The sequence below is a fragment of the Sturnus vulgaris genome, chromosome 2 (genome assembly GCF_052056855.1).
Source record: "Sturnus vulgaris isolate bStuVul1 chromosome 2, bStuVul1.hap1, whole genome shotgun sequence".
In the NCBI taxonomy this organism is placed as follows: Eukaryota; Metazoa; Chordata; class Aves; order Passeriformes; family Sturnidae; genus Sturnus; species Sturnus vulgaris.
In genome coordinates, this window is record NC_142244.1 from 56,286,690 (window position 1) to 56,311,961 (window position 25,272).

A 25,272-nucleotide genomic window follows, 5' to 3' on the forward strand; every position below is an offset into this window, starting at 1 on the left:
TCAGTGTGGCTGGGTCTCTGTAAAAACTGCTGTTGTGACTAGGGAACAACACTAGAAGGAGGCAGAGAGAAATCATTAGGCTTATAATATCTCTAAATTGTTACAGTCCTCACTGACAGTAGCTTGTAACATTTCATTTTTCTTTCCCTCAGAAGAGCTACATTATCTAATATTTTTGTTATTGCCACTGCAGGAATTGTTTCAGTGTTGGTGGCACTGATGGCAGGTAAAGCAGAGATAAAATACAAGCCACAACTCATAGAGCCTCTTGAAATTGCACAGCTGATCCAGAATTTGGGTTTTGAAGCTACCATCATGGAAAATAATGCAGAAACAGAAGGACAAGTGGAGCTTCTTGTAAGTCATGTGTATTTGAAATTAAATGTTTGTTTTGGAAAAATGAGGTCTGGAAGTCTCATTTTCTTGCAAATAGTTTTGTTTGAGCACTTGTGGCTTCAGCAGCTCAGTTCTGGCTGGTGACACTATTTTTTTCATAATTGCTGAAAAGACAAAATCTACTTCTCTTAGAAGAACCCATCCAAAAGCACTGAAATAAAAAGTGATAGTTCTATGTACAGATTAGACTTTTTTTATCAACCAGAAATGAAACAGAAGTTTTCTTTAAGGCGCTTTAGTACAGACTCTGAGTAACTGAGAATGTCAACAAAAATATGCATTGCTAATGTTAAGGGCTTTGCATAGAGGTCTAGGAACATTGGGTGAAATCAGTAAAACTAGTAAATTGCTTATATGAAGGATGGATTCCTCAAATACTAATTTTTATTCTCTAATACTTACTGCAAGACAGAGAACAATAGACTGCTGCTGTGTTAATAGATCACAAAATGGCAACATGCCTTATTGAAGTCACGGGAAAATTTAAGAGAGGTGAAGTTACACGTGCAGAGTTTAGCTTTGGCAATGTTAATATAGGTATTGATAGAACCATATTAGTTATACTTCTACAGTTAATAGCATATCTGAGTGATACCATGCAAATACATGGCTGTGACTATATCTGCCGTCTGCACAATTTTATAATAAAAGTGGATAGTTATGTTCTCAGCTTTGTATCATTTAAGACAGCTCTATAAAGCTATGCTGAGGCATTGTCTCAAGTACACCTACAAATATTGGGTGAATGTGGGGGATTGCTAACTACCCAAAATTGTCTTTTCTTTAGATTACAGGCATGACTTGTGCTTCTTGTGTTCACAACATTGAATCCAGACTCATGAGAACAAATGGCATATTCTCTGCCTCAGTTGCACTTGCGACTAGCAAAGCTCACATCCAGTTTGATCCTGAAGTTATTGGACCTCGTGATATTATAAAAATAATCAAGGTAGGCTTTGGAAATTTTTTATGTGTGGACAATCACATGGTAAAATGTATAAAGAAATAAAGCAGCTGATATTTGAGAGATTCCACTGATTTTGTAGATGCCATATTGCTGACATGTTTCTGTGCTCTTGTGGTGAGGCTGCAATGCTCCACAGGAATGCATAGGCTCCCCAGCTGTTACTCTAAAAACATACACTACAAAATGAACCTTTTTTATCTTGATCTGGGAAAAGTGTCATATATTTCTTGCAATTCTGTGTGTAGAATCACAGTCATTTCAATGAAGTGTTGATAATTCAGAAAAAACCCTTATTTCTCTTGACAGTGGCAAAGACTGTAAAAGAAGTTTTGCCACAGATCGTGTCACAAGTATTACATATATATGTACATACTTGCATCTATTCCCACATCTTTTTGAATGGAAACAGCTTGTGATACAGCCTGATAATAAATAAAAAAATCCTGGTTTACCAGTAATCACAAAGATCATAAAATCTACTGTTATCATAGCCCAGATGTGGACAAAACTTTTTTCTTTTTTTTGTCCCGCCAGAAGGGAAGAGATGATACTGTATGAGGTGCATGCAGTGAATAGTCAGGAGGACAGCAGAGACTGCTTGTCTTCTATGCTCTAGAGTATTTACTCAGAAAAGATCTGCTAGACCACAGAACTGATGCAGCAGCAGTTATTAACATGTTAACTAGTAGACTGTTCAGGCTGGCAGAGTAGTTCTCTAAAGCATGCTTTGCCACAGAAGCATTTCATGATGCAGGTAGGAAGTTAAGTGTATTGTTCTTGCAAGTGTGCTTTGGGTTTTTAGGGTTTTTTTGGGTTTGGGCAGGAGGCATGGTTCTACTGCAGTAACTCACTCAACTGTGACTCAAATCAAAGCTGGATTTTTGCTTGGGATGTTTTGCCCTGCGGTTTGTTGTCCTATGGGTTTAAACTAACTTTAGACACTTCAATTTTCAACTTCAGGTGTATTTATTAAACTGTAGTATTAGGGACTTCTTCACAAGGCTACCTAGTTTCCAGTGGCTTGTGCATTTTAATTTCCTTTGTGGTATATGCCATATCTCCTGATTATTCCAGTGGAGGTGAAAGGGCATATATTTTCCTTTAGGAGGAGTGCAGTAGAATTCCATCTATCAGTGGAAGCTCCCCATGCCTAAGAACTTGGACTATACACTGTGTTCATGTATAGGAACCAGAAGTCCTTTGCATTCCAAATTTTGAGTATTGATTGAAATAGCCTCTCATTTTGGCAGAATGAAAAAATAAATAAGGGGTTGAAATTTACTGAACATTGAACATTGTCCTTTTCTGACATTTCTTCTGAAAGTAGTGTCATTTAAATGTGTTGTAAGTAATATGGTTAGCTTCATCAAAACTAACTTATTTTCCTTCCCTTTCTATAAAAAGGAAATTGGCTTTCATGCTTCTGTAGCTAAAAGAGCTCCAAATGCACATAACCTGGATCATAAAAAGGAAATACAGCAGTAAGTATTTCTTTCCTCTCTCACTAATGAACGTCTAGATCATATCTTGTAACTTTACTTCCCCCAGCACTCTTCCCAGTTAATGAGATTATTCTTTTTGTAAAGCAATTTTAATTTTACCATTCGCCATTTAGTTCAAGTACTTTTATTAGTTTCATTAGTTTTAGTTTTTAACTGCCAGAAGTCTATACAGTTAAACATGTTGCAGGCACCGAAGCTGTTCCAAAATACTGGATCTTTGCAAATATCCCAAAGCTGTGTCTTAGCACAGTGCTAATAACCAACCCCAGCCCTGCACTGCCAGCATAGTTGGGCCTGAGTGGGATGTAAAAAACCCGTGGATTTACAGCTTTTTTTTTTTTCAGGTGGAGGAAATCTTTTTTGTACAGCCTAGTGTTTGGTATCCCTGTTGTAGTCCTAATGATTTATATGCAAATACCCAATGGTGAAGACCATGGATCTAAGGTGCTGGAACAGAATCTCATTCCTGGATTATCTATTTTGAATCTTCTCTTCTTTATCCTGTGCACTTTTGTTCAGGTATGTCCATACTACCTCCTAGGGGTTTGCTTTCTATCAATTTCCCATTTATGTAATCTGATGTGTTAAAGACAGGTTAATGGAAAGATTTAGTGGATTAGGCCCTCTTGCCTGAACCACCTATGCAGAACAAAGTGGCACTTTTCTGCAAGTTATCCATTCTGTATTTACTCATGGCTCTTATTTCTGCCAAAGTTACATCAGACAGTTTCCAAGTGGAGAAGGTGATATTAAAGAAATACCTGCAAAGTAATTGGGTAGCTGTAGGTAAATCCTTTTATTTTCTATGCCTTGTTTACTTTGTGTTGCTGAGGAAAAGGATTATATTTGCTGGTTCTGAGAACAAGGAAGTGCAAATGAGAGGATGTCAGTGGAGTCAGTCTCCTTGTAGAACTGAAGTTATATCAGTATCAAATTTGCTTGGGTCAGCAGTGCCTTCCCTTATGTACTACATGGTTTTAATTCTACTGTGGGCAGTATTATGTACTCTGTGGTTACTGCTCTTAATATGAGTCTGTCCCTGCTTACACCAACAGTTCCTTGGTGGATGGTATTTTTATGTACAAGCTTACAAGTCACTGAGACACAAGACAGCCAATATGGATGTGCTCATCGTAATGGCCACGACCATTGCTTATCTGTATTCCTGTGTGATTCTGATAGTAGCAATCATTGAAAAGGCAGAGAAAAGCCCTGTCACTTTCTTCGACACTCCTCCGATGTTGTTTGTGTTCATTGCACTTGGCAGATGGCTGGAACACATAGCCAAGGTAACTCAACTTCACACAAACATTGCGTGTTTGTGGTAGGAGTAAAATAAACTGTTCAGAGCAATTTTGAGCCAGCTGTTTCTGGTGTAGTCTATAATATGAAAGGTTATTTAGAGTTCATTGTGTTAAGTATATATGAGGTTTTATACATCTCAGTGTATCTTAAACATGAGTCTCTGTTTCTTAGGGTAAGACCTCAGAAGCTCTTGCTAAGCTTATGTCTCTTCAAGCCACAGAAGCCACCGTGGTGACTCTTGGACCTGGCAACTCTATTGTCAGGTATGTATTTATGAATCAAAATCCCTTCAGCCTGCCTGGGTCACGGACTAGACTTGATCCAGTTAACCTGAAAGCTGATGGCGTAAGTAACCTGCCTGTTCTACTTGTGTCTTTTGCAGGGAGGAGCAAGTACCTGTTGAACTGGTTCAAAGGGGTGATATTATAAAAGTTGTTCCTGGTGGAAAGTTCCCAGTGGATGGAAAGGTCATTGATGGCAGTTCTATGGCAGATGAGTCTCTCATTACTGGTAACTTCCCTTATCTTACACGAACAAGTGAAATCTTCTGGAACTCTTTATTACGAGAAAAGAGGGCAGACCCAACCCAAACACTGCTGTCTGAATAGCCTCCCTCAATGGATGCTGTGGCTTTGTGAGCTTGAATTCAAATCCTGCATCTGTGCACACCCTAAAAAACTAAAGGTTTTCCTCTCAGTTTGGCCACTCACTAACCTAGTGATGGGATGGGTAGAGTCATGACAGCATTGTCATTATTCCAGCAATCTGGTTGGAGTTTCCCCTTGAATGTATTTGTAGAAATGGTACCTTCTCAGAAATAAGTTCTAAAGGATAATGTGGAAATATTGATGAGATGCTGGAGTTCATATGACAGGGCTCTCTCAATGAACAAGGAGGAGGAAAGAAAGCCTCAAAATTTGATGTTCATTAAGGGTTACAGGACTTTTTTTACATCTTCTGAAATTTTCATTTCATTTTGTAAATATAGTAAGGATTTAATGCATTGTACAATCGTTATAAATAAGGGATATAAAAAAATTACACTGGCATTGGATTACTTGTTCTAGTTCTGTTTTTACTTTACTTGGGAGCAGGGACACCTTTAGCTTCAGGAAACCAGTCATTATCACTACCACTAAAAATAGAGAAAATAAGGTTGTTCTAGAGCTAGTATTCTTGCAGAGGTAGCAGGAGAACAGGAGCCTTTCCCCAGAAAAAACTTCCTAGTCTTTGAAAACTGACGGTTGTGGAGATAAAGACAGATTTCTCAAACTCCCATTGCTATGCAAGGTGTTAATGGAGAAATTCCTAGAATTACCTTTTCCAGCCAATTTGCTCCTTGCCCTTTTGAGGGATGGTATACTGAAAAGTTACAACCATTTGCTTTGAAACTAATTCCACAAAAAGGTTTATAAAAGTATGACACTACTTATCCATGTCTTCACCAGACAGAGATACATAGTATATGATTTCTGGTCATTATTGCTTAGCATGCTGATTTTGCTAACACAGAATGAGCTGTGTGCTGATGGATTAGCTAATGTGTTAGGGGTATTGGCTCATTTATTTTTACCTCTTCTTTCCAGGGGAGCCTATGCCAGTCATTAAAAAGCCTGGGAGCACAGTGATTGCTGGTTCTATAAATGCACATGGCTCACTTCTTGTTAATGCAACTCATGTTGGTAGTGATACCACTCTGGCACAGATTGTGAAATTGGTGGAAGAAGCTCAAATGTCAAAGGTAAAACTAATGGAGAAGAAAGCCTTATTCACAGATTTTGATTGAATAATAAAAAAATTCTATGTTTTGATACTTACGTACTTCAGCAAACTGTTTTCCCAGAACTATTGCGTATTTTCATGAACTCTGTATATTTATGTGTTTTGACCATGAACATGCAAATAACTGGGTTTATTTTTTATAGGCACCCATCCAGCAACTGGCAGATAAATTCAGTGGATACTTTGTTCCATTTATCATCCTCATTTCAACTGTGACATTGATAGTATGGATCACAATTGGTTTTGTAAATTTTGATGTTATTAAAAAATATTTTCCTGTAAGTAGTTTTATTATTATAACTGGATTTTTGTGTTAGGATGTCTTCCAATGTAATTAGTATACCTTTTCTATATAGGGGTTGATGTTATAATCACCCTGAGAGGAGCTCAGTTGGTTAGATAATAACACCAAGGTTGGGAGTTCAATCCTCGTATGGGCCTTTTACTTTAAGAGTTGGACTTCATGATCCTTGTGAGTCCCTTCCAACTCAGAATATTCTGCAAATACTTCTGTAAAACGTGGTATTTTCTACACAGAGCAGATAATTATACTGTTTAAAATCTCTCTGCAGGTATAAATCTATCTGCATTTACCCCTCAGTTCTGCATGGGGCTCTTACAAATAGAAATTATTGACAGCATTTCTGGATTAAATACGATCTATAGCTGCATTGCAAGGAGCTGAGCCATTCCTATTATGTCTGAAATTTTTGTGGATATTCCTGTTTCTGATGGCAGATAGTGGTTTTGGCTTGAGAAAGAAGCTGAGCTTCTGTTATTTTTAGGATGTGTATTTGCTATGCTCAGCAGCTGGGGGGATCTGTGTATCTGGAAATAGTGTTCTCCTTTGCTAAGCTTTAAAGGAAATTCCAACAAGTTATGTTGACACCTGGGAGACTCAGAGCAGAGACAAGCATTTGTATGCTTGAGCAGCAAAAATCCAGAAAATATTGCCATAAACAATTAATAGCATTGACCTTTCTTTAGCATTACAGTAGCAATAATAGATTGATTTCCTGTACTAAAGTTTTCCAGATAAATGTGTTTTCTGAAATGACTGTGATTGATTGCACTGTGATTGATTGATGTTATCTGCTGTTGGAAATCTTACATATCTTTGTTTTTTTCACCTTCTCTCCCCTCTTTTTGCAGAATCAGAACAAAAACATTTCAAAAGCTGAAATAATACTGAGGTTTGCATTTCAAACCTCAATCACTGTGCTGAGCATTGCATGCCCTTGCTCTTTAGGCCTGGCTACCCCCACAGCTGTAATGGTGGGCACAGGAGTGGCTGCACAAAATGGTATTCTCATCAAAGGTGGAAAACCCCTGGAAATGGCACATCAGGTTAATAGTTCATTCTGTACTTTTGTAGCTTACCCAGCTATTGCTACATCAAATATAATTCCCCAGGAAATCCTGCAGATCCGAGGAAAGACTGTGGAAAGTTGTTGGTTTGTTTTATTGTTTTTTTTTTTTTAATTGACTGCTGCTTGTTAAGGTTAAGAGGACAAATTGGACCTTCTTCAAAGTAGTCACAGCAAAGTGTTGAGAGCCAACATATCCTACAATTGCACGACTGTGTGGTTGCTTATCCACTTCATGGCCTCAGAGGTTTCTGATTTTGCACTTTGTTTACCTCTTCTGCGGAAGAGCCCAATAATCCACTGAGGTTTTGTCTTTCCTTTAAGACCTGTTGTGAAATACATATTGTTCATGATCAGAAGTTTAAAATGTAAAATGCAAGAAAAAAAATTATTTGAAGTTGTTTTAGTCTATAGACAAGAAAGATAGCAGGGAGGGAGAAAAATGTCTTCAAAGACTTTTAATAGACTTAAATTTTATTAGACTTTTATTAAAGATTTAAATTATGCAAAGAAGAGGGAGAGGTTGAAGGAGAAAGAGATTTGAAAACACAGCTGCTGAAAAGAAAATGAATCAAAAGCATGCTGTAATAGGCTGTATTAGACATATCCAGAACATTTTAAGGGAAGAGGATGGTAACAGCAAGTTAATCAGACTGATAATTCTTGTTCTTACTTGACCAGAAGTTTTTCCGAGGCTCTGGGAAAAATAAAAAAAAGACTGCTAATTAATGCTAGGACTTTTTACCTTTTGGATCCAAGCAAGGCTATGATCAGGACTTAGAAAATTAGGTGACCTGTTGGATTCTGCAAAGTTGGTGTGTTGGAATAGCTGGATGTGGAAGAAGTGCCTATTTTGCTAAGTTTTTGGGTTTTGTGTTTCTCTCTGCTGTGTTTATTTTCAGGATTAGAATTGACTTTATCTTTGGGTTCCAGTATATGTGGGGCTGTGGTTTTTTGGTTCATTTCTGATTCCTCAAGACCCACTGGCCTGGCTGACAAGTGATGGCTGAGTTTGGTGAATAGCATGACATCGATTTTGCTTAGGTTGTTGTTTCTTGAACTTCTTGCACTCTTTACATCTTCTCTATCACCAAACCACTTCCAGAGTACTCTTTCCTCAGTGTTATTGTTAATTGTTTAGAACTTATTCAAAAAAGCCCTGTTTGCATCGCATACCTTGTGGTAAAAGTGATTAAGGTGGCATTACATGAATCCTGCATGTGAATGCATGTATGTCCTTTGTGTATGCATCTCAGTCCTACAATTACACTGTTGTCTGAGATCCTGATATGGCACAGGAGGATCTTGTAGCTTTATGAGGAAAGAATAAGAAAGTATAAGGAGACCTGCTGTGCAGATAGTTCCAGGTACCTACAGGGATCCCTGCTTCTGTAGATTTATTCTGTCTTTGTGTGGATATAGTCAATTGTTTCATAAAGTCTTGACTGTATTTATGTGCCATAAACATACAAGCATCCTCTGCTTGCAGGGCTTAGGCAGTAACTGTATTTTTTTCTTGCAGATCAAGACTGTGATGTTTGATAAAACTGGGACCATCACCTATGGAGTTCCTAAAGTCATGAGGGTGCTTTTGATGAGAGACACAGCTGTGCTCCCCCTGAAGAAGGTGCTGGCTGTCGTTGGTACAGCAGAAGCCAGCAGTGAACATCCTTTAGGAATCGCTGTCACTAAATACTGCAAAGAGGTACTTAGCCTTCCTATTCCATCCAGGGCCTGTGAAAATGCATCCAAGGCATCTGTGAAATTGCAGCAATGTTGTACAAAATGAGCAGGTCCCAGAGAAAAATACCTACTTAAACAGTAACAGGCTGGGAAGCAGGGAGATTGAATGGTTGTGCATCTTGGTCTGGACATTACCAGACAGTGTATTCTAAGCTGTGCTTTCCTGGTAACAGTGTGGAGTTCTGAAGGAAGATCTTGCTAAGTTTATCTTGAACTAGTGAGAAAATAAGGAATGTGTGCAGGAGGAATACTTTTACTTAAAATAACACCATGAAGCAAATGTGTGTGATGACATTTCATATTACCTGACTATAGTCACTTCTATTAGTCACTTGCTCATTTGAATTAATTAGGCAAAAGGCTTTAAAGCTTGAATATTAAACTGTTTCACAAATAAATTAATAGATTATTCCAGTCTTTGCAAATTTTACATATCCTCAGAGGTAATTTATATATGTCATGTGTTCCTCAAGCCTCAGGAAATTTAAAACACAAGTCATAGTGAAAATAGGAAGCCTGTGTAAATAAACAATTTATGTCTGCTAAGAAAAATCATTAATTGATTTAGGGAAAAATAATGTTTAAAAATATATCAAATTTGCTAGATCTTTCAGTTATAAAATTTAGAAGTAAAACATAAATTTAGAAAGAAAAAGAGAATATAAGCAATAAATCAGTTGTCTTTCTTGTATATTACATTTTTATTTAAAATTTGGTTTAGTACCCTGACAGTTCTGTAGTCTTCCCATGACAGTTCTGTAGTCTTCCCATGCAGCAGTTGTTACTGGATCATGCCTTACATGAATTGTAATGCTATACTGTTGGTTGATGTTCTTACCACCTATCTTGTCATCCCTGTATTTTAAGATCACTGAAAGGTACATAAAGTTACAACTTTCAGAGGCAACCTAGAATAACTTGTTTACAAATTAGTATTTTCTCCATTCTTTTTTTGACTTGTAGGGTCCTGATAATTCCTTTATCTAATCTTGAAGATACTCACTGGCTTCTCTCCCTAACTCAACAGAAAAGCCCAGTTTCCCTAACATCCAGACAGATCCCTTGAAGAATTAGATACAGTTTTTCACTGTATTCTTACATATATACAAAAGTTCTAATCCACCACAGCCAATTGTCTGTGAGGTTAATTAGAAGCTGTATCTTTTAGATGCTGCATGGCTTAATGTTGAAATATTTCTCTTTCATTCCTAGTCTTGGCTGGAGTCATGAACCACCAATTTAATTTTTTTCACCCTTGAACTACCAGGAAAAGCTGTTCCTTATGGTTTGCTGGTGCTTGGGCTGAGACCTGGCTGGGATCTGTATGGCTGTCCCTTTCTGGAAGTCTAAGCCACAGCACACCCAGAGCAACCTTACTTTTAGTTCTGTGCTACTGATACTCCAGCTGGTCAGTCATTGTCAAGGGGAGGAATGAGGCCTCTTTTTGGCAAGAGTTATTTCATATTTGTACCCCACGTGGGCAGCACAGATTGATGATGGCCTCTGGTTACACCTTCAGGAGCTTGGCACTGAGAGCCTGGGATACTGCACCGACTTCCAGGCAATCCCAGGCTGTGGTATCAGCTGCAAGGTCGGGGGAGTTGAGGCCATCCTTGGCACAGCTGAGGAAGGTCCCGATAAGCTGGATGCTAACAGGAGTGGGGACAGCAGTGCTGCTCTGGGAGATAACGCAGTGATCACACCCTTGGAATCACAAGGTAAGTGATTATCTGCCCCTGTGCTGGCACTGTGACAGCTGCAACGTGAGGGAGAATGAACCAACAGCACCAACCACCCACCAGACTATGTACAAGAGAAAGGTGGATATGGGGCAGAAGAAGGCAAAGAACAGGAGGGACAAAAATGTGCCTTAACAAAAAATTGAAGCTCTCTCCACAACTGTTGATCTCTCTCTGCAATTCAGAAACTTAAATGAGAATTAGGTACAGTGATGGGTACTTGAAAATTCCATACAATACATAGACAATAAGGCATATCCAGCAATGTTCCTTTTGGACAGAAGAATGGTCCAGCAGACAGCAAAGTTTTCCGTTTAGCATTTTCTTCCCATTTAGAGCAGTTACCTTTAACATATATTATCTTACTATAACTTTTTATATCCTACCCCTTAGTTCCATATTAACTTGGACCTTTTGTTTCCTGTTCATATACCTCTCAAGGCATTTAATTAAAATTAAAAAAACCCAAACCCAAATGTCTCCAGCAGATGCAAAACAAAGTATGCTATATCTGAAAACTGATTTTAGTGCTTGATATTTTTGATTAAGCCAATACATTCAGGTTTGTTACAGACTCTCTGGAAGCCACTTTGCTATTTTGTAGTGTAGGAGAGAAATAAAAGGTATTTGAAGCCTTCATTAAAGAGCTCATCAGTTCTCTTCAGAAGGCTGTGGTCCTCTTGACCTTTTTGAGAAAACTTTTAGAAGAATTAAATAGAATGAGAACTTCAATCATCAGAACTGTGCCATTTCTGAATGGTGCTAATGTAATATTTTCTCACTTGCTTATATGGTTCTTGTGAAGTTGGATTGAATTCATAATGAGGTGCATTGTTTGTTAGAACTACACTACTTTTTTCTTGTCAGAAGTAGCCTTTAAGTTTGAAAGTCATTAGTTGTGAGAACAAAGCAGGATGGCATTTATTAAATGCGCCTACTGAGCTTATTCAGAGAAACAATGCCAGCTGACAAAGGCAAACATGAGCAAGTACTTCCATTAAGTCCATGACGCAGTTCTGTGTGTAAACAGCCACAGATTGGGTCTTGAAAGAGAAAACTTGTATGAGGCTCTCTTCAGGCAGTGCCTCCACCTGACTTGTCTTCTTCAAACATCTCTGCCTGTGTACACTGCTTTTGAGATGCTCATTTTCCTTTTTGTCTTTTTCTTTCTTTTGCACAAAGGTCCATCAGCTTCTCAGAAATACTCAGTGCTGATCGGAAATCGTGAGTGGATGCGACGCAATGGCTTGAATATTACAAATGATATAAATGATGCTATGACAAACCATGAAATGAAAGGACAGACTGCCATACTAGTGGCTATAGATGGTAACTGCTCTTCCTTAGAGTGATTTAACAAATATGAGTCAATCCTGCTGTGGAATGGATGAAAACAATCTGAAGTGGTTGATCACTGGCTCAGTGTCAAGAAACTACTAATCTTTTAGTGCAGAACTGCTTGTGAACTGTGAAATATCAAGGTGCTCTTAAAAGAAGCTTTTGCCACAGAACAGTGTCTATAATCTTTTGTTGTGGAGGTTTTAATTTAAGAACTAATTTCTGAACCGCCTCTTGTCTAGGATCATTCTTCAAACAAGCAATGCCGATACGATGCCATGTCCAATCCTTAATTTACATCAGTTAAGGATCATGGACCAACCTGTCACATCACTGGTTTCAAAACATGCAGTGAATGAACACGGTGATTCATTAGATCACTCAAGTATAATAGATTAGACTAAATGAGTTTTGCCAGTGGGATTCTGTTCTATGCCAGGCAGAAAGAGATTCCAGACAATACTTCGGTATGAGAAATTATTGCAATGGTGATAGATTGCTAGCACACCTGTGATCTTGAATGAGGCCAATGATTCATTTACTGAACAAATATTCTAGGTGCTCCTAGAGAGCAATTCTGAAAGGCATTTGCTTGTGAAGAAAGTTTGTATACACCTTTGAGCAAATATACTGGAAGGCAGATGCAAGGCTTCTCAATTAAAATAATTAATTCTAGCAGAGATCCAACCCTGAAAGACTAGGAGACATAAAACCAGACTCTATATGCTTCTTCTTGGAGGACTGGCTTCAACATCTAACCTGGGCACAACTACCAACACTTTCTCTGACCCACACTCACATACCATAAAACATAAAAGTTAGGCTTGTTTAAAAGCTACTCTCCTCTTTGTCTTCCCGATCCCTAAGTATCAAAGGTGTTTATTGTTTGATCTGAAACAAGCAAATGATAAAAATAAGAGACCATAAGTGAGAAAGCTGCAGACATGACTTTCAATATTGGCTCAGAATGTGCTATTTCACAGGCTACCACAGTGGGATGGAGGGGGAGGTCTGTTCTCTTACTGTCACTTTGGCTCCCACAGCTCTCTCTGACAGAGGATGTTTTCATTTGTGCAGGTGTGTTGTGTGGAATGATCGCCATAGCAGACACCGTCAAGCAGGAGGCAGCCCTTGCTGTGCACACACTGCAGAGCATGGGAATAGACGTGGTGCTCCTAACAGGGGACAACAGGAAAACTGCAAAAGCCATTGCTACTCAGGTATCTGCTTCTCTGTGTTTCAAAAAGCTACACAATGAGGTTCTAAAACTCCTGTTTGCTCCGGTGAACTTGAAGCTGGAGCTTCAGTTTCACTGGAACTGCAGCTTCCCTGGATACCTTAAGTGAAGACAAATTTTTCTTGAACTGGACTGAAAATCAGGTCAAGTCCTACGGCATAGAAGAGGCAGTGGCTGCATTAAGATCCTGCTGAAGAGATGCAGTCAGTACTTCCCCAGAGTAATGGAGTTTCTTGCAGTAATTGGTTGCTGAACTGAAGCTTCCTGTTTCCCTTTGCTGAAAGGCAGACCTGTTTGGTTAATGATGAAGGAAAGCTCCTTGAAGGTCCAGTCCTGGTCACAGTTAGGGAATCCACAGTGTGGATTTGTCATTATCTTAAAGGGTAACATAAAAATACAAATTTTTGTCAAGAAGCATAGCAGTATAAAGGAGTTTGGTTTATATGAGATTTCCCCCATCTTAAACTATAAATGAAAAGTCAGATTCTCACTCTACCTTGCTATGTTTCCACCCTATCAATCTTATTTTCCCTCTTTCCTTTTGCATTGGTCTACTTCTAATCTTACCATGTGCCACTTTGCTTTCCTCAGGTGTCCCACCACACAGCTGACTCAGCCAGCACTGTGGTATGCACGTTCTTCTGTGCTGTGAGGTCTGTTTTGTTTCTCTGTGTGATGCTTTAATGCTCCTCCTATTGGGTTTCACTCTTTTGCTTTTGTGTTCAGTTATGGTAAAGTGCTTTCCCACCCAACTCTCTTTGTCAAGGGAAAAAAGTCTTTCAGAAACAGGCTTGGATTTATGGTTCCAGGAACACAGATGAATGTTTTAAACAAGCTTAATTTGTGTCAACCTACATTTTCATTGAATTTTTGGAATGTACTTTCTAATTGAAAGAAATGGTAAGCAGTTTTAAAAACATTATAAAATGTTACTTTCTGCTTTTTAAAAGGTTAAAAGAGTACTTCTATCTTATGTGGTGAAAAGCTACTTCTGCCTGGTGAGGCAGCCAAAAAAAAGGCATTATCCCAGCACTATTTAATACACTCATCTGTTTTTCAACTACAACACTAGAGCCATTGCTAGCAACTCCACATAAGTTATGATGTGTAGAAGCATTTAGCCAGCCATGTGCTTTATTTTTATAATCTCCCTGAGACCTGCACATACTTGTCTCTGTGTTTCCCCTGCTGTAATGCTTGATCATACATGATTCGTGTGTTGCATTATCTGCTTGAAGGCTCTGCAGAGGGATCTGGACAGGCTGGATTGATGGGCTGAGGCCCATTGTGTGAGGTTCAAAAAGGTGAAGTGCCAGGCCCTGCACTTTGTCCACAACAACCCCAGGCAGCACTACAGGCTGGGGGCAGAGTGGCTGAAAATCTGCCCAGCTGAAAAGGACCTGGGGTCGCTGCTTGACAGCAGCTGGACATGAGCCAGAGTGTGCCCAGGTGGCCCAGAAGGCCAATGGCATCCTGGCCTGTATCAGCAAGTGTGGTCAGCAGGACCAAGGGAGGTGGTGGAGTCACCACCCCTGAAGGTATTTAAAGGACAAATCTTTATTGCTAGGGCAGTGGAGCTCCAGAAGCCATGCAGGGCATGATGCTAAGCACAGAGTATGGTTTGCCAGCATCTCTGCAGTAGGAGGGTGCTGTTATCAGTCTATTCTTATGCCAAAGGCATGTTACTCTTCAGTTTTCCGTGTAGCTTGCAGGTGTTGCCTTCACCAGAATCAGTTTGGTTGATATTCCTGTTTACCCTTCACCTAAAACAGCAAATGTCTCTTCCTTCCAGCATGAAGCATGTCACCAACAGGGTGTCTTTCTTTGTACGTAGGTTGGGATCAAAAAAGTCTTTGCAGAGGTTCTTCCTTCTCACAAGGTTGCAAAGGTCCAGGAACTCCAAAATGGAAAGAAGAAGGTTGCAATGGTTGGTGATGGAGTCAACGATTCCCCTGCACTAGCCAGGGCTGATGTTGGAATTGCAATTGGAACGGGCACCGATGTAGCCATTGAAGCTGCAGATGTTGTTCTTATCCGAGTGAGCACTACAATTTTGGCCTTTTATTTGATTTAGTTTTCTGAAGACTGCATGTGGAAAACTTTCACTGCTCTTCTGTCTTGCAGAATGATTTGCTGGATGTAGTTGCCAGTATTCACTTATCCAAGAGAACAGTTCGAAGAATACGAATAAATCTGATCCTTGCCTTAATTTACAATATGCTTGGAATACCCATAGCAGCAGGTATGTGACTGCCAGAGCTGAGCTTTTCAAAGACAGCAGCACAGTTGATCTCTGTGGTGCCTCTTGTAGGATTGATTCTCTGCTCAAGGAACCAAAGACAGGTTCCTAGATTATTTAAAACTTGGTAGAAGAAGGGGAAAATAAATACTTACTTTTTTTTTACTTTTTTTTTTCTCTTTGCTTGCCTCTTAGGAATAAATACTCCTAGATGAAATTAAAACTATACTCTTACTTCGTATAGCAGTACTTGGGGATTAGTTTCTTTATATACAAACCCAGCTCTAATCAGATGTATCATCCTACTTTTGGGTGCTCCCTCTTTTATTTGCCCTGAATTACACATTTTCTCTCCTACTGCTTGTATTCTTTATACCTCTGTCAGACATTTTCTCATGCTCTAAATTCCTATTTAAAACTTATTCAAGTATTCCTCGTTTATTTATGAGTAACTTCTCCCTCCGTTTCCCTTACTATTGCCTTGTTTTTCTTGTTGCCTTTGCTATGTTTCATATGTGCAGAATATCTGGAAGGGGCAAATAGTCTCACCCTGTGGCTGCAGTCTTGTACCTGTACTGGTGCAAGTCATCCCTTGCAGTGGAAGGGACATGTTTAGTAAGAAGTGAGTAAATACAAATATTGATCTAGTTGTGTCTATGGAGGTCTCAGCAGGTTGTGTTGCAGAACTGCTGATGTGTCCTGTGATATGCAGGGGTAGAAATGCCTGGGACGAGCAGCTCTGGCTCATGTCCATATTTTTTTTGCTAGGTGTGTTCATGCCTGTTGGCCTCGTGCTTCAGCCTTGGATGGGATCAGCTGCGATGGCAGCTTCTTCTGTGTCTGTCCTGCTGTCTTCCCTGCAGCTGAAATGGCAAGTTGTCTTGTGTTTATCAGCTGGGCAGCAGTGGCAGTACTGGGGCTGGGACTCAATTTGGGCTTTTTACATCTAAAAGTACCTGAAAGTCCATTAGCTTGGGCTTGTTCTGTCTAATCATTGTCTCCAAAAGAGACAGGTGTCACTATTATGAACTTACCTGGACTAAGGCAGTAGGCAGTGTGCTTTAACTAGCAGTGGGACTGGATGTCACCTGGGCCTATGTGGTGGAGATCTAGTTCAAAACCAAGTAAAGTAATGATAAGGAAGTTTTTTGCTGTGAATACCAAATGAACAATTAGTTTGAAAGATAATTCTCTATAATGTAGCAATGGATTTTTGAAAAAATATTTGCACCTGTTTGGTTTTTTATTTTTGTCTATTTAAATTAGCCAGAGAGAAATGGAGAAGCAGTGTATTTATTCTTTTGCACTTTGCTGCATATAAGGAATCTTTCTTTAATCTTTTGGAAGCAAACCAATTTCTGATCTACAGCAAAATTTTTCAAGTTCTGTTCATTTTAATGCTACATTTTTTTGGGTGCCCTTTTTGGCAGTTACAGTGGACCTGTTCTTAACAGCATAGAAAACAAACACCTTTCAAGAATAAGACTTTTTTTGTTTTTATGTTTGTTATGTTGTTCTTATGTTTTATGTAGTCTGAAATTGGTCCAAACCTTCACATATTTTTACTGTAGCTGGGATCTTCTGTATGTTGCAGTATAGTACAGTACAGTATAGTATAAATTAATATAGGAAATCTGTTACTACATCATGTTTCTAATCCTGCAAATGCTCAATATGAATACAAAAGACATACATACACGTCTGTTTGCAGAATCAGCCCTACTACTACAGGATTTTCATCCCAAAAGGTTTCAGTGTATAGTTATCCAAAGGATGAGAAATTTCTATAAAGGGATTCCTTAATTCTCCATTTCTTTTGACCTTGTGCTGATTGCATTAAGCGTCACACACCATTTTGGGTAGATATTGAGAACCCCCCTAAAAAAAATTGGCTTCAGTCTTATGGAAGCTGTATTACAGTATACACTTTAGAACAATCTTTCTTGAAGCTTCAGTTCAGGTGAATAGAACTTCAGGTTCCAAAGAACACAAGAGTGCCTATATATGTGAAGAAGACCATGCATACATGCCATTGCTGGGGTTTGACTTGGTATACATTGAATCAGAAAGTGATTTTTTTTTTAATTTTATTTTTTTTGTTTTTTCATTGAGTCCATTCACCTGCAATTTTCTTCTATGAACCTTCTAATAATTCAGCGAAGTCATAATTTTTATTAAAGAACCTCACTTTGAGAGTCCCTCTCTTTTACTATTGAAATGTCTTAATGGCATGAGATGAGTACTCTTAGCTATTTAACATTGTGTCTGAAGTGCATGGAATCACAGAATCATCTGGATTGGAAAAGACCTTTAAGCACATCGAGTCCAACCCTTAACCTGGCACCACCAAGTCAACCACTAAATGCAAGAGTGCTCAATCAGTGGTATGTGGTCTTGAATGACTGAAAACTCAGATCAGAAACATCTTGAGGAGTGTTCTGCATTTCTCCATCATCTTCCTTTATCCTTCTGTGTTTATCTTGGCTTGAGAGAATTGGCAGGCTCAAAATTCAAGTAGTAATAAAAGTTATTTTGCAACTAATTTTTGAGACCATTACATTCTTGACACCACGCATTTTAAATTAATTGTTTGTGAGCTATTAGGTAGGAAACTTAATTTAAACATATGTAATTAATCTATAATTATATTTTTCCGTATAAACATTTTCAATACATTTACATTATCAGAAGTGTCGGATTTGTTCTAGTGCCAGATGCTTCTACATGTTGACCTCTAGTTGTTCATATCTTTTCTCTTTCTCCTCTTAGTTACAAGAAGCCAGACACAGAAAGTTATGAAGCACAAGCCCAAGGCCGCATGAAGCCACTTACTCCTTCTCAAATCAGTGTTCACATTGGAATGGACGACAGGAGGAGGGATTCTTCCAAATCATCTCCTTGGGATCAGACTAGCCAGGTGTCCCTGTCTTCCTTGGCTTCAGACAAGCTGCTGAGACGCAATGGTTTCATTGAGGAGGAAAAGGGCAAGTGGTCATTGCTCATAAACGGAGCAGATGAAGAACAGCACATCTGAAGCACTGGACTCTCAGTACAGGAGGAAATGTTCCTCCTCCCCAGTCAGGGGAGGGACTGACTTATTCCACTTATTGTAAGTGAAGTATTCCTTCAGCTCATAAGACAAGTGCAACTCAGCTCATTGTTGGGTTGTATGGATTGTGGATTATTTTCAGGTCACCAGTTATTTCTAGTTACGGAAATAATCTGCGACACTATAATGAACTGGTTTGTTTGCACACAGCATTTAGTGAAATAATGTAAAATTGTAATTTTCAGAGTCTAAAACTGTTTCTCTGTGACTCTTTGCTAGGAACCAAATTTCATATTTTTTACTCTTTCAAACTTTATTACTTCAAGACCACACAAAGCAAAGGTATTTTCAGAGCTGCCAAATATGAATTTGTGTTTAAATGAAATTAGCAATGGCATAAGGAACTCTGTGGTCAGAAGTTGAATTTTTACACAGAATCCTAACTAATCATGTCACTGTGAGAACACTTTGTATTTAGGATTCATATCATCTCCTAGGACCAAAAATGCTTTGTTGTTTCACCTGCTATAACTCTCCGAAAGGTCTTTTTCAAAGATTTTCACTTGCTTTGAGGTATTGCATCCTTTTGATGCACATTTCTACTGCTCTCTTTGATTTTCTCTTTTACTCCACATGAGACCTTTTTCCCTTTTTCTTGCACAAGAGATCTATGAGTTATCATTATGTTTACAGAGATTCCTGTTTGGGACAAACTTCTTTAAGTCACCAGGAGCCGTTCCATTCCTATTGAAGTCCATAAAGGTGGAACAGTTCCTGGGCCCAGTTATCCAAGATACCTTGCTGGACCCCGGGAAGCTCCTTAGAGTTGGGCAGCTGTCAGTCTCTTTCCTCTGACAGAGTGAAGAATTTATGCCAGTGTGAGCAAAGGTGGTATTTACCTTGGTGTGACAGAACAGAGCTAACACTGGTGTAACTCCAGTGTAGCTGAACAGAGAGAGCTTATTGCATCATTTAAGCCCAGCTTGCTGGTTGCTTAAAATGCAGCAAAAAGTTTAAATTATAAAGGTGGAAAAATGGCCTTAAAATGGGCTTTTGTTTGCCACGATACAAATAAATGACAGGACCTGAACTAAGAAAATTTGTATTTATGGTTTGCATTGGTTTTAGTTACCGTCTTTATTTCAATGACAAATCAAAGTGCTGGACAACCTTTTTTTGCTTTAACATCTTTACCAAAGCTTGCACTAGCTTCATCCCTATGGATATCAGATTCACCCCTTAACACTTTTTAGAGTCAGGACAGTAGGAATCAACAGCTTTAGTGCAGTGGTTCCAGTCTCAGAGCACTGTGTTGTCCAGCTGTGGGACTCTGATGTAAACAGAGTTTTATAGTCTAATTTAGAAAATGAAAGAAGAGGAAATACTTTGCTAAACAACATGAAATAGCTACTTCTTTTCATTGACTGAAATATAGAGCTGTTTCTAACACGGGTTCAAATCCTGCTTCTCCTAAGGTAAAAATGAAAAACAAGTCAGAGAGCAAAATAATTGTTCTTGAAGCATTGGATGGGTCTTCCTATTTTCTCAGCACTCTCTTAAATATAATTACAAATCAGTTTTGAAACTCTATATAAGTAGAGATTACTTTCACAGCACACACACCTTTCGAACATGCCATAGGTACCTGTCCCTGTGGGAAAGAGGGTCAGAAGTTTTACTATTCTGTTTTTTCTTACCAGTCCTTACAGTAAAAATATGGTTTGCTTTACAAAAAAATTAAACAAATAACTGTGTGTCTTTTTCTTTTTTTATTGAGGGGTTCAGAATAAAAAGAGCATAAACAGAGATTGTTGGATTGCAGGGTACATATGTACAAGGTTTTCTGACTGCTTTCCTATTTCAGGCAGGATATATAGGAGGGAAAAAGAGACGGTGTTGTTTCATGTTGAGACAGGTGAGGCTGCAAGCATGTTAAAGGATGGCAATAGGAATCAAAATCATCTTGGGAAGTTGGACAGAACCAAGAAACTTTGCAAACAGAACAGAGAAATTAAAGGTCAATGCAGCTGGAAAAGGCCAGGTGGTTGTCTGGTATTCGTTTTGTGACCTGTTCTAACACCACAGTGATGCTGCAAAAGGAAGAGAAACATAGAAAGGTATAAAAACTGCATCACCCATATGACAAAATACCTCATTCTGTTCTGCTCTGGAGGGGCATCAGCTGAAATAGCAGGTCTAGTTCTATATGTCATGCTTGTTAGGAAAAAGCAGTTCAGAGAAGAACAATGAGATTTAACAGAAATCTAGAAAACATGGGAACGTAAGTATATGAGAATGAGAACTATAAGAAGATCGAAGGAGTTTGAGTAGGTTTGCCTACAGAATACCATAAGGAAATACAGGTCTCAAGACATAAAGAGAACAATTTATTCCTTTCATCTTTTCAGTGTCTTTTATGTTCATGGTGACTAGAACAAGAAAATAATAAGCTTATTGAACTAAAGAATATTTAGGTTAGTCACTAGTGAGGAATTATGTGACAGGAAAGATTGTGGAACACTGGAAGAGGTTTCAGATGGAGGCTCTTCAGATGCACATGGCAATCAGGCACATATTTGGTGATAATGTGTTAGCCAGAGGAGAATCCTGCCCTGGGGCAGCGAGCTGTCCTATACCAGCTCCTGACCTTCTCCCCAGATGAGCTTTCTCTTATTTCTGTGAAAGTAATAAGAACCGAAAAATTATTGGAGTAGAGGACTGACCACACAATCCTACTCTGAAGAAGTGCTGAAGAACCAGAAGAAAGATTGACTTATTTCATACTTGAAATGAGCTGGAAAAGGTTTGCTCATTATGTTTGCATAATGTCTTAGGCTTTAAACGGCTGTGAAACATGCATGAATCATAAAATCATAGAATGGTTTTGTTTGAAAGTATCCTTAGGATTCATCTAGTCCAACTCCCCTGCCACGAGCAGGGACACCTTCCACTAGAATGGGTTGCTCAGAGCTCCTTCCAATCTGTCTTTGAACACTGCCGGGGATGGGGCATCCACAGCTTCTCTGGGCAACCTGTTCCAGTGCCACACCACCCTCACAGTAAAGAATTTCTTCCTAATATTCCTAATGCTTACTGTAAACCTACCCTCTATCAGTTTAAACCCATAGTCCCTTGTCTAATCACTACATGCCCTTGTCAAAAGTCCCTCTCCAGCTCTCTCGTAGCCCCCTTTAGGCACTGGAAGGTGCTCTAAGTTCTCCTTGGAGCCTTCTCTTCTCCAGGCTGAGCAGCCCCACCTCTCCCAGCCTGTCTTCATGGGAGAGGTTCCCCAGCCCCCTGGGCAGATTTATGGCTCCCCTCTGCAGCTGTTCCAGCAGGTCCATGTCCTTCTTATGCCGGGGTCCCCAGAGCTGGATGCAGCACTCCAGGTGGGTCTCAGAGGGGAGCAGAATGGCAGAATTCCCTTCCTCCCCGCTGGCCACACTGCATTGGATGAAGCTCAGGACACAACTGGCTTTCTGGGCTGCAAGCACACATTGCTGGGTCATTTTAAACTTCTCGTCAACCACCACCCCCAAGGCAAAAATGTCTATGAGAACGTTAGAATAGTTACACATAGTCAAGAAAAAGAAATATAGGTGATAGTCCTGACACTTGTGATCATGAGCTCTTGTTAAACTTGAGCTCCTGTTGCACATCCAGTCTCACTGGAGGGGTGAATGAGGCAGAGCTCAGAGTTTGCATTTCTGCATAATGTAATTACCAACTGTCCTTGTCCCCACCAGCCTGAAGCCCTCAGCAGAGTGTGGTACTGGTCTGGGTCTGCTGCCTGTGCTGCCCCTACAGCAAAAGAGCTGCAGGAAGGTGCCTGAGACTCGTGGACTCCCTAAGCTCAGTGCCCGAGGTGCTCAGCAGTGTGCCACACTTGTCCTCTTTCCTAGGACTGAATATTTCAGTGGATTAGACAGTATGGAGCAACTTTTCAAATCCACTTTTGATCTAAGGTGTCGGCATTGTGCATATTCTCCCAGCACAGCTCGGTTGCTGCCTGTCTGATGGAAAGTGTTGATATATCTGATGGTTTACAAGGGACATCCAGTTATTTTGCTCTGGGAAAAAATTGTGAGTCTTTTGTTGAAACTTTAAAATTATTTTTAATGAACACAAAAGACATCTAATGAATCAGATCTTTGACTTTCCTGTTATTTTTAGTGCAATAGCTCAGGAGTACTGTTGCCTGTCAAGTTTTTCAACTAATTTTCTTCTAGGGTTATAGTTTTGCCATACAATTTTTTGGTTCCCTAAGTTCGCAGGAAAGAAATTATTCCATTTAATTTCTTCCTCCTTTCACCTTTTTTCAAGCAAATAAGCTGTCTGATTTCTATCTGAGCTGATTACAAGCTTTCTCTGACTAAGTATTCGTTCAAGGATTGTGTTTTCTCTAAATGCACTTGTGTGTGAAGAAAAAGAATGAGTAGGTGGTGAAATTATACAATGGTGTGCAGGGATGTGAAATCAGATAACGCTGAAATGTTGGATTTAATTTCCTCTACTAAGACGCCAACAGCAATCGTGTTGGTTTTCAGTGGGAAATTGTTTGAGAGTCACAACAAAAGAAGTGGTGAAGCGCAAAACATCCTGCTAACATGTGAGTCTCAGACAGACATAAGCACAGGGGGAGACAGACAAGGCTTTGCAGGCAAGTACAGCCCACCCACAGGCTCTCTGTGCAATGATCTGATTTTCATGACTGATTTACCTGCGTGCTTAAAATGATGATTTCTGAAGTCTCCGCTGGTGCTGCAGGTAGAGGGATGTGGCAGGGGGAGGTGTGTGTTGTTTTCCCCCCGGGGCATTCAGCCCCGCCGGGTGCAGGTGTGTCCCCAGGGAGGTTTGTGCTGGTCAGCGCTGAGCAGTTCTGTGCTCTGGGGGCGTCGGGGTGAGGTTTGGGTAGGGGGTTGTGACACTCAGCAGCCAGCACCTCACCTCGTGGGGGACCACGAGATGTCACTGCAGGTCCAGTCCAAGCCACAGAAACCCCTTAATCTGCAAAGCTTCTGAAGATCCAGTACATTCACTGCCAGTTACCTGCAAGGGGAAAATTGTAAAGGGATAGTTTAATTAATGTCTAAAATTTTGGCCTGACAATATTATATAGCCCAGGAATAGATTTTAGGCTAGTGTGTGTTTGCCTTGAACTCTGAATTGGTACTTTGTATTATTTGGTGCTTAAGTAAATCCTCAGTTGCACAGATATGTCTGCTGAAATTGCTTTCTTTTTCCTTCGACAAGCTGAGATTCAAGAAGAAAAGCTGTAATGCGAGAAGTCAAAGCAAAGTGCCTGCATCCTCAGGACAAACCTACACCTTGTGGTGGGAGTTTAAACTCCCCAGGGAGCTGAGGGTGCAAGACTGCTTTTTTAGTGGGGCTCTGTTTCAAGTAGACCTTAGGGGAAGTCGCAGCAGCCCTTGGCTTTCCTACAGGGCACCAAATCAGACTCTGCAACACCAACCACTGCGGGCTGAGCCAGGATAACCCATGAACGGGTTGCCAGCAGGTCCCATTCTGACAGTGCTCACCTCCACCACACCCAGCTCGCTCAGGCAAAATTTCACTCACCAAGGCGAATCAGCTCTTGCTTTGAAGTCTGCCTGTGTGTTCCAGCCATGCAGGGAAAGGTGTGCAGTGCCAGTCTCTGAGACACTCTCCTGCATCCTCACAGAAAGGGGCCTTGCTTCCAAGGGTTAATTTTATTTTAAGATACCTCTGCATTGCAGTTGCAAATCTGAGTGGCTGGGAGCAACCTGCTGAACGGGAAAGGGCTCATTAAATATATACTGTCACTGATTTATAAGAGAGTGCAGAGACAATATAATTACAGTAATTATGTCAGAATCTTGCTGCAGAGTTGCCATTTGTGTTGGGAATTTTTTCCTCTCTCTACAGCAGAAGGATTTAAAAACCCCATACATCTGCCAATATATTTGTGCCACAACTAACTTACTAGGAAGGTTTTGTTTGATCATTTGCTATACAGACCATGGAGCTTTTTAAGTGCGTCATCTTAGGGATGAACAAGAGGTAGGCAAGGCTTTTGGGTAGCATGCTGCTTTCTTCTTGTCCATGGGGGAGGCAAATTTGGGCTGTAAAGAGGACCTGGCCAACACTACTCTGGCCAAGGCCACGTTATAAAGGAAAAGTTTAAGCCAGTAGCTCTGGATATAAGAATAATATAAGAATAATAAGAAGCTGCTGGAAGGGTGGTTTGGGTGGAAGATGCCTGTTCTCACCTGCTTCTGCTGGTGCAGGTTCCCACGAGTGGGAAACATGGGCTGAGAAAGTCAGTGTGTTTAAGGTGAGTTGTAACCTCTTCTCTGAACATCCTCCAGCCCCTCAATGTCTTTCCTGCAGTGAGGGGCCCAGAACTGAGACAGGATTTGAGGTGTGGCCTCACCAGTGCCAAGTACAGGAGCACAATCCCTGCCCTGTCCTGCCGGCCACACTGTTGGTGACACAGGCCAGGATGCCATTGGCATCCTGGGCACACTCTGGTTCATGTTCAGCCACTGTCAACCAGCACCCCCAGATCCTTTGCTGCTGGGCCACTTTCCAGACACTCTTCCCCCAGCCTGTAGCACTGCAAGGGG

The 25,272-nt window shown here is 40.1% G+C and overlaps 1 protein-coding gene and 1 long non-coding RNA gene across 7 annotated transcripts in view; one reads left to right on the top strand and one right to left on the bottom strand.

Annotated features, from left to right (window-relative positions):
* The window catches only part of ATP7B (ATPase copper transporting beta), a 42,194-nt gene extending 21,781 nt beyond the window's left edge, over nucleotides 1-20,413 (top strand). For 4 of the 6 annotated variants that reach the window (XM_014868858.2, XM_088159638.1, XM_014868857.2 and 1 more), the window contains exons 4-21: nucleotides 194-357; nucleotides 1,184-1,345; nucleotides 2,768-2,844; nucleotides 3,210-3,384; nucleotides 3,921-4,154; nucleotides 4,342-4,433; nucleotides 4,553-4,680; nucleotides 5,757-5,911; nucleotides 6,096-6,230; nucleotides 7,105-7,299; nucleotides 8,842-9,024; nucleotides 10,582-10,780; nucleotides 11,984-12,130; nucleotides 13,217-13,359; nucleotides 15,211-15,414; nucleotides 15,501-15,618; nucleotides 16,384-16,486; nucleotides 18,385-20,413. In XM_014868858.2, the coding sequence (XP_014724344.2) occupies nucleotides 194-357; nucleotides 1,184-1,345; nucleotides 2,768-2,844; nucleotides 3,210-3,384; nucleotides 3,921-4,154; nucleotides 4,342-4,433; nucleotides 4,553-4,680; nucleotides 5,757-5,911; nucleotides 6,096-6,230; nucleotides 7,105-7,299; nucleotides 8,842-9,024; nucleotides 10,582-10,780; nucleotides 11,984-12,130; nucleotides 13,217-13,359; nucleotides 15,211-15,414; nucleotides 15,501-15,618; nucleotides 16,384-16,486; nucleotides 18,385-18,649 (2,879 nt within the window). In that variant the 3' untranslated portion in view covers nucleotides 18,650-20,413. Of the gene's footprint in view, nucleotides 1-193; nucleotides 358-1,183; nucleotides 1,346-2,767; nucleotides 2,845-3,209; nucleotides 3,385-3,920; nucleotides 4,155-4,341; nucleotides 4,434-4,552; nucleotides 4,681-5,756; nucleotides 5,912-6,095; nucleotides 6,231-7,104; nucleotides 7,300-8,841; nucleotides 9,025-10,581; nucleotides 10,781-11,983; nucleotides 12,131-13,216; nucleotides 13,360-13,967; nucleotides 15,415-15,500; nucleotides 15,619-16,383; nucleotides 16,487-18,384 lie in introns of those variants that run through there. The other 2 variants (XR_015801427.1, XM_088159640.1) reach the window with 2 other exon arrangements.
* A 5-nt stretch (nucleotides 20,414-20,418) lies between these two features.
* Nucleotides 20,419-24,428, bottom strand: LOC148224792 (uncharacterized). Its single transcript, XR_015801428.1, has 3 exons — nucleotides 24,245-24,428; nucleotides 23,385-23,713; nucleotides 20,419-22,148 (listed from the first exon to the last, which is right to left on the bottom strand). It is a non-coding gene; the product is annotated as an uncharacterized LOC148224792 (long non-coding RNA).
* Between the last annotated feature and the right edge of the window lie 844 nt (nucleotides 24,429-25,272).